Source organism: Oryctolagus cuniculus, chromosome 2 (assembly GCF_964237555.1).
Source record: "Oryctolagus cuniculus chromosome 2, mOryCun1.1, whole genome shotgun sequence".
Classification (NCBI taxonomy): domain Eukaryota; kingdom Metazoa; phylum Chordata; class Mammalia; order Lagomorpha; family Leporidae; genus Oryctolagus; species Oryctolagus cuniculus.
Genome location: NC_091433.1, coordinates 11,108,294 through 11,117,337, shown reverse-complemented (window position 1 = coordinate 11,117,337; position 9,044 = coordinate 11,108,294). Strand labels below are relative to the sequence as shown.

Here is a 9,044-nt window from a genome sequence, read left to right as displayed (position 1 = left end):
ATGTGGACCCGCACTCTCACCCTGCTCTCCATCCTCCTGCTGGCTCAGGGGCTCCTGACAGAGGCCCAAAGTGGAGAACAGGATGAAATGAATTTGGAGGCGGATGAGGATGGGTGGGTTCCTCTGGAGAAGCCCGTGATAGTCTCAACAAGTCCGCCAACCCAGGTCATTGTCACTGGCAGCTTTGTCAGCAGAGACCAAGCCAAATGCAATGTGACCGTGACCAGGCAGGAGAAAGGAGTCCATCTCCAGGTTGATTGTGTTCGACTGGACCACGAGTTTTCCTGTGTCTTTGGTGGTGACCCTACTGAGTGCCTACTCTATTTGAGCAGTGACAAGGTCTACTGGAGACAAATTGGCTGGCGCCTGCGCCGCTTGAACCACATCTGTGAGGACTCCAAGGCCATCCTGGAGACCAGGGTGTGTGGTACGGAATATCCAGAATCCAGTCTCACGATGGTGAGCTCCGCTCTTGCTTGCAAGACGTCTGTCCGGGAAATGAAGCCCAACCCCACGATGTGGGTCAACGTGTACTAACCATGCCAGACTGAACCATCCAAAGACACACAACACATCTTTTCCACAGAGGAAATCAACAGCAAAAGGCCCAGCCCCACAGAGTAACTCAGAACAACAGAAGCCACTCCCAGAGAGCAGATCAAGGTTGAAATGACCACAAGCACTCAGACAGCTCCATACCAGGTCCCAGACCACCACTGCTCAGAGAATAGTGCTGTCAGATGCCACCAGCAGCCAAGCCCAGACACAAGCCACCACCACCACTCAACCCAGCTGTGTGGATACACCAGACAGCAAATCCAAGAATGCATCCCAGAAGACAAGTCAGCACAAGGGCCGGCAGGAACAGCAGCACCAGACACAGCCAGCCCAGCAGGAGGACGAGCACTGGTTCCAGCAGAAGTTCCAGTAGATGACCCGGGAGTGACGGGGCCTCCCGCAGCTTGTTCTGCAGCGTCGCCCTCGGCCCAGTCTTCCTCCTGGGGGAGAAGAGCAGGGGCTTCAGGCAGGTGGTGTCTTAGGCTCCTCTGTGTGTGTGCAGCTCCCAGGTTCCCATCAGGCAGGGACGTCTGTGCTAGGAGAGTGCAGGGTGATGTTGGGACAGAGTCTGTGTCCCGTCCTCTGCTGATGCTCACTTCCTGAGGTGTGGTTGGCAGAGGCTGTGACCTGGGCGCCTGCCCCTGGGCCCCCAGTGCTGTCTCTGAGCTGAAGGAGTCAACCTGGTGATTTCAGGGAGACACCTGCACTTCCTGCTGAATTCACAAGCATAATAAACTCAGGTGCTGTTTCAAAATACATTCAACCAGTGTTTGTGTCTCTGTGTCTGGTCCCACATGATCTCATCGATCTAAACCGGAGTGTCAGTGGATGGAACAGCCAGGGTGGGACTTCCCCACCCATCCTCAGTGGTCCCTGATATGACCCGGTCTTGTGCCCCTGTCTTCATAGAGCCATCCACTGGACTGTGGTTGTGATTAATATGCAGTGTGGTGATTAGCATCTCTGTTTTCAGGTGGGAAAACCCAAAGCACAGGGGCTTTGGTCACTGCCAGGGTCACATAGCTGGTAACAGAGAAGCAAGGCTGGAACCCAGGAGTTCTGGCAGCGTGTGGACAGCTAGAGGACCCCCTGTCCTCACTCAAGTCAGAGCTGCCGGCTCCCATCATAGACATGCCCCCCCCCCTTGCAGATCTCATTCCTGGGCAGTGGGGAGAGGCCTGGGTACACACAGCGGCCTGCGAGGAGGCTGTAAGGGAAGGAGGAGGGAGCTGCGTGCAGGAGGCATTTACCTAGAGGCCTTGGTGCCCAGGGCTCAGTCACAGTGCCTGGGTTCAACACAGGGCCCTTCTCCTGAATCAGCTTCCTGCCCACACAAGCCCTGGTGTGCAGTGGTGGTGACTAAAGTAACTGGGTTCCCCCAACCCACGTGGGGGAACTTGATTGAGTTTCCAGTCCAGATTTGTCCCCAGTTAGGGGCATGGAAGGTATTTGGGGAGTTAACCAGAGAAAGGGAGCTCCACCTCTCTCTCTCTCTCTCTTTCTCTCTTTTTCTCTTTCTTTCTCTCTCTCAATGAAGGATTAACAAAATAAACTGTACAGGAAAAAGGAGAGAGTAATCAGAAAGTGCTGGGAGACTTGGGGCTGAGATGAACAGAAACAGACTGGAGCCGCCCTCCTGAGCATCTCAGGAATGGAATGGGGTAACGGGAACCAAGCTGGCACAGGGCAGCCAAGGGATGTGAGAGTGGCAGAAGCTGGGCGAGGTCAAGAGGGAGGGGTGCAGGGGAGACTGTAGTCATTCACACACTAGTATAAAATACCTGATGTGTTTTAACTTGGGAGTTGGGAGGAGCAGAAGAACTGTTGTCAGGCCCTTGTTACCACACCACCAAGAAGGAAACGTGAGGAAGCAGGGTAGCAACACTGCTGTTTTTGGTGCCTCTGGTAGGAGCCTGGAGGATGGGCAGGTGGGGGACAGGACAACACTGTGCACTCGCCAGAACACCAGGACATAACACTGAGATTTGTAGGGATCAATGCACAGGGCGACAGCCTCACAGGGACATTTGGGTATCACACCAATTCCACAGAAACCAGCATGTGTCTCTCACTTCCCACGTCCAGGTACTGTGCTAAGTTCTTCCCAGGGACCACACATTCACACCCCCCCCCCCGCACTCACTCGCTCACCACATGCAGTTTTTGAGCGTGGACCCCTAGTGCTGGGATCCTCAGTGCTCAGTAGGTGGGTCTCTGCCCTTGAAGGACGGGATGAGATGCTCACAATGACCCCGGAGTTCGAGAGGAAAGGGAAGCAAGGGAAGGGGACACAAGGGAGCGGGGAAGCAGTTTGGGGGGGTTGTTTGGGGAGCTCTCTCCATGGCGGGCTCAGAGCCCAGACCTCACTGATGACCTGAGCCGGCTGACTTCAGGGAAGAAAGCTCCCAACACAGGGGAGAGGCAGAGCAAGGGCCTTGACACCACCGGTCATTTATTCTCTGGTATCAGCTCCTTCCAAGTGCCTGGTGTTTGTCCAGAGGCCTGAAAACCAGCAAAGGACGCAGAAAAGCTCTCCTGTCTCATTGCACTTGGATTCCAGTGCCTGGGGTGGGGCCTCACATGGTGGATGAATGCTACAGATGGAGGTGTCGCTATAGGATGGGCCCAGGCTGACCAGTGGCCTCCACCACCAGAGTCAACCCACACCTTCCCCAAGCTACTTGTAAGCACAGCAAGGGAAGGACATTTCCCCTTTTGAGGTACCCAGATTCTCAGCCCTGTGTTCCCCTATCTGACCGCATAACTCAAATCATATAATAGCCCAGATAGAGGAAAAGAGTAGGAAATTCATCCACGACACACAAAATCGCAACCTGGTCTGATCTGTGTAAACACTGGAGGTCCGACCTGACGCAGCACTTCTTAAAGGTCTCTTCCTTCCCATGAGGTTGCTGGTTCTTCCAGTTCACTCACAGCCATTGGAAGAACTGACAAGACTTCTGTCTTCAACGTGGTTGCGTACCAGCTTGGCCTCTGCCAGTAGCTAACCAGTCTTGGACCAACTATTGAGCCCTGTGACCACCTTTCTGCTCCTCCTACAATGAGACCCTGTTGCTTAAGGAACGATTGTCTTTGGTTGGAGTAAGTAAGACGCTGTCCAAAGGTGATTAGTGCTGAAGGTTGGCTGTTTTCATGGTCCCAAAGCAGTCAGCGGTGCGAATATCTCTTGCCTTGTAAAATCACAGCTATGCAGTGGCTGGGTTTGATAACACAAACCCAATGCGATGCCAACTTTGATTTCTGCAATCTAGCACATCTCGCATGGCCATACATCTACCCAGCCCCTTCCCCACCCCTTCCCTTGAATAGTTTTTGGTAGAAAAAGCAAAGGTAGCGTCTTACCCTGATTCCTGTGGCCTCAGCGATCCTTGGCCTCCGATTACTTGCAGAAGAAACACTCCAGTCCAGGTTCTTATTCCCACATGTGCTGCATTCCCTGTGTGTCATCCAAATTTTAGTCTCTCCAGAAGAGCACAAATCATTCCTCTAAGGGCCATTTCTATTCCATATGACTTCATCTGAACTTGATGACAGCCGCCAAGTTCCTATTTCCAAAGAAGGTCACCTTCAGCAGGTGTGAGTGGACATGAGTGGAAGGACACTCTTCAGCCCATCACAGATACCAACAGCAATAGCAATTAGCCAGAATGATAGAGCGGTGGGCATGGAAGAGGGTGACCCCTTACACTCAGCAATTCAGTTACAGCCAGGGAGTCAGGCACTGTAGAGTGTTGGATTAGGCTGTGACTGGTTTGCCTGCATTCGGGAGGGCTTGTTCATGAGTTCAGAGCCTTATAACTGAATCACCTCTGACATGTCAATTAAATGGAAGTCCAATTAAAGGAAGACGAATGTTCAATATACTGTGCACAAATTTTGTAGAGGGACCACCTTAAGACCATTAGTATGGAAACTCCTAAAAACACATATTGATGAGACTGTAGAAAAATTGAGAACTTTGCACAATTTGGAACAGAACTATGATTTGATGTGGGGATTCTGCTAGTGGCATAACCTCAAATAATAGAAAACACAGTCTCAAATAGGCATTAGCAACACCCCGTTCACAGTAGTAGTATTCTCAGTAGCTGTAACACAGAGATCCACCCTAAATGTGCACTGATGTGTGAATGAATAGGTGACATATGGTATATGATTCTATGGGATGCATCAGGTCTTAACAGTAAGGAAGTTCACACATTGTACAACATAGATAAGCCGAAGCTTGTCACATAAAGCTGATATTGTATGATTCCATTTATATGAGAAACCTACTGTAGGCAAAATCTTAGAGATAGAAGGCACCACATTGGTTGCCAGGAGATGGGTGAGGTACAATTGAAATTAACATTTATAAAGTTCAAATTATATGAGATTAAGAGTTATGGAAATGGATAGTAGTGGTGTATGCATAACCATATATAATATATATACATATAGTTAATATGAATACTCTGTCTACTTAAAAATGAATAGGAAAATAAATTTTCGATCTTTCACTAAATTTTAAAAGAAAGTTTAAAATGGTACCATAGTAACTGCATATTCATAAGAAAGTATGACAACTTACTGTTACTTCAGTCTGTACAAAAAGTAACCTGATATGGATTATATCTTCAAACACAACAGGTGTTTTCTCCTTAGGTTTTGGGTATATTGCTATTCTCCAATAGTGGCCTAGCCTGTTTGTTCAAATCCCGTAGCCATTGAACCCCTCTTTGCCACTCAACTACCCACCCACAGCCACTCTTTCCTTATATAGAAGGTAGTAACCATGGAGGCTGGGTGTGATGGAAGAACTGGCAAAGTTCAGTGCTGCCCCCTATGGCTTCCCAGTGGAACCACTGTGGGCATACACTGGGATCTGTGAAGTCAACCAAGTCACCCTGATCTTCATGATCTGGAATCTTCCATATCCAATAGCCAAAACCAGGTGATGGCAGAAGAAACAGATTGGAGTCAACATCTCCTTGTTTTCACCCAGTTTATCACCTGATGATGACGCCAGTAGGATCAAGAAAGAAGCAGAGCAATAATCGAACGATTCCAGGATTAAACGGTAATTCAGAGCTGGTCTTCTTGAATACCAACCTCTTCCATCCCAAATTTTTCCAGATATCTCCTTCGTGCGAATAGTCTCTGGGAGGTTCAGCTGCAAGAAAGGCTCCCAATCGCTGACTGAGATCCAAGTCCCAATGCCGATAGCATCCTGTGTCCTGGTTATTTGTTAGTGCAGTCTTTTCTTTAATAGTCTGGAGGTCTTTTCCTTTTTGCACATGCCATGCCATGAGTGTATAGGGAATGTGTTGCCACGGCCTGAGCTCTTTCCAACAGTTCTGACAAAGTAGGCTCTCTGGGTGGAGCAGGCTGCTGCTTCAGTTGAACTCAGATGCATTACTCTCTGCCTTCCTTGTTTTTTGGATCATTTTCCTTCATACATTTCTGGAAGCTGTCAGAGATATGACAGTGTTTATTATGCTCAGTATGCACATTAATTCTCTTGGCAAGAATCTTTGTTTACAAGAATTGTCTACACTGTTAAAGGATCATTGTTTGCAACAATGCTGGTAGCATGCTGGTAACATGTAGACTCTTCCAGTGTTGCCATGGAAATTTTCATGGGGCTTTCTGCAGTGAGCATTACCCATTCCTTTGATGTCAACAATTTCACTTTTGTAGCTGTGCATATATTTGGCCAAAGTAACAACTCCATGTTTTCTTTTTTTTAAAAGATTTTATTTATTTGTTTGAAAGTTAGAGTTACAGACAGTAAGAAGGAGAGACAGAGAGAAAGGTATTCCGCCTGCTGGTTCACTCCCCAAGTGGCTGCAACACCCGGAGCTGCGCCGATCCGAAGTCAGGAGCCAGGAGCTTCCTCTGGTCTCCCACATGGGCGCAGGGGCCTAAGGACCCAGGCCATCCTCTACCGCTTTCCCAGGCCACAGAAGAGCGCTGGATTGGAAGAGGAGCAGCCAGGACTTGAACCGGTGCCCATATGGGATGCCGGCGCCACAGGCAGAGGATTGACCTACTGTGCCACAGCACCGGCCCCAACTCCATGTTTTCGAAAAGGCCTGCAGAACATGTATTGGTACCATTTCTCCTTCCCTTTGTGTTCAACATCTTGGTGAATTACTGGAATACATTAGTTCCTGACAGAAAGACAGTCAAGTCTAGAATAGTCCATTCATCAGCCTGGGAGTGGCATCCACTTGAGAATGACAAGGGGCATGGAATGTCCACTGACTGTCTTGCCTGTGAAGCCATTATGAGCCCTTGCTGTGCACAGTTTGGCATCATCTAACTGCAAGGGATCAAGGCAGTCAAAAGGATAGTGGAGTGCATTTTCAAATGTAATTCTGGTTGGCCAGATTCTGCCACATGACAGAACAGCAACTCCCTTATGACATTGTATCAAGTATCCCACATGCCTGTGAATACCACCAGATGGCAGCAGAAGACCAACATGTTGTATTGCCAAGAAATGGCAGGCCTACCCCTTCAGCCAAACACAGACCTATCAGCTGCTGACAGGTGCCACCATCCTGGTAGTCCATTACAATCGCCACAGCATACAGTAGGAGGCACAATTTTGCACCCTTGTGTTATTGGTACAAGACGAATTTATCCAGTCCCACAATAGGCTGAGATAATGATGATAATCTCCAGGACTATGCAGGCCCAATCATCTTCATTGTCCCATTCAATCACTATTCCCATGGGCATCCACATAAGGTACAAAGAAAGGCTTGACAGGCTGCAGTAGCTGATGGCAAGGGCTTGCAGCCCCACTGTAGAGGGTCCCCAACACAGCAGTCATCTCACAGTGATATCTAGCCACACACAAGAGAAGGTGAAAGGGGCAGCCTGTCCCTCAGGAGAGTGACCCGAGGCAGGAGCACTGGCTGTCTATATAGCTCGTGACTTCAAGCTTTTATTCAGTCACGGCACACAGACTTCTCATGGCCTAGGTCACTGCTGCCACCTAGTGGATGTATCAGTATTTATTGGGCTGAGTTTTCAGTCAACCAAGCCCAAGCACCCTCAGGGAGGAGTGTTCTAAGGTCACGGGAATGAGAAATCTGCTTGATGTCCAAGTCTGTCCTTAGGTCTGAGGGATCCCAGGCAGGATGTGGAGTCTTGGGTGCAGTGGGGTCTGGCACTCCTTTCTAAGACCCAGGTCTGCACAAGTGCCAGTAGCTTCATCCCTAACAGAGTGTAGCAAGGAGCCCTGCTCCAAAGGGGGCTTGGGGCCCCCTATCACACTTCATCACAGACTCCACTCAGCATGCCTTCAGCAGCACATACCTGTATCTCCACATATCCTCGGGTTTACGCACCCTCAAGATAGGGCTGCCAAGACACCTCTTCAACCACTTCTAAAAAATCTGTTGCAAAGTTGTCCAAATAACCTTTGCGTAGAACCTGTCTCAGCTCTATCTAGGCAGTGAGCACATAGCTTTCATATTAACTGTTGTCATTGACCCACATGATCCTTGCTACATATTTCTTTTCTTATAGGCAGGATTCAAACTTCGTTTGATTACTGAGCCAGAAGTACACTGGGCCAATGACTGAACATTTCACATTCACGATACTTACTGCAAGAAATATTTGACAAATTCTAGAGAAACATACACATTGTAAGTATAATTTATTAGGCTTTAGGAGATATATGATAACCTTTGGGTAGCATGAAAAATATATTGTTAGAGGATCAGCAACAGGAGTGCCCAGCCTCCTGCAGGATGGCAATAGACTTGAGTTAGAGAAAAATAAATCCTTTAAAGGGGTCTTTGATGCTGAATTACTGCCATTGTTCTGGGGCACCCAGATCTGCAATATTAGCAAAGAGACACTCAGCAAGGGATGTTCCAGACTCCCCTTTCTCCTATTTGTTTTATCAAAGTATGAATTTGTGTGATTATCAAAAAATTCATAGAAAACATATGCTGTGAAAAAAATACACATAGATTCAAAATTTTTTAAAGATTTAGTTATTGTTTTGAAAGAATTATAGAGAGAGCAGGAGTGAGGGAGAGAGATCTTCCATCTGCCAGTTCACCATCTAAATGTCTTAAAGGCCTGGTCTGGAACAGGCTTACCCAGGAGCCAGGATATTTCCTGGGGTCTCCAGATGATGGAGGGAGCCTCGTACTTGGGTCATTTCTGCTGCTTTCCCAGACCATTAGCAGGGAACAGCATTAGAAGTGGAACAGCTGGGAGTCAGACTGGCCCCCACTTGGGATGCTGAGGTCCCGGGGGCAGTTTTCCCAGGACAACACAATCCCAGACTCTCAAGCTTTTTTGAACCAAAACAAGTTTATCTCTTGATTGCATTCTTTTCCCATGACTTCTGAAGCACTCTTGCATTGCAGGGGATAGCAATGGCCACACCAGCACAGAGGCCATAAAGATCTGCTGTGACCAGGCTGGGAAAGACTTGCAGATGCCCTGTGCTGTGC

At 48.4% G+C, this 9,044-nt stretch overlaps 1 protein-coding gene across 1 annotated transcript; it reads left to right on the top strand.

Annotated features, from left to right (window-relative positions):
• LOC138848689 (fibroblast growth factor-binding protein 1-like) lies at positions 1-537 on the top strand. Its single transcript, XM_070069498.1, has one exon. It carries the CDS (start codon positions 1-3, stop codon positions 535-537), a length of 537 nt encoding a protein of 178 aa, XP_069925599.1.
• The last annotated feature ends 8,507 nt before the right edge of the window (positions 538-9,044 follow it).

What these genes read in the sequence shown, in the direction of transcription:
- LOC138848689 (XM_070069498.1), top strand. Translation starts at nt 1, where the DNA reads ATGTGGACCCGCACTCTCACCCTGCTCTCCATCCTCCTGCTGGCTCAG.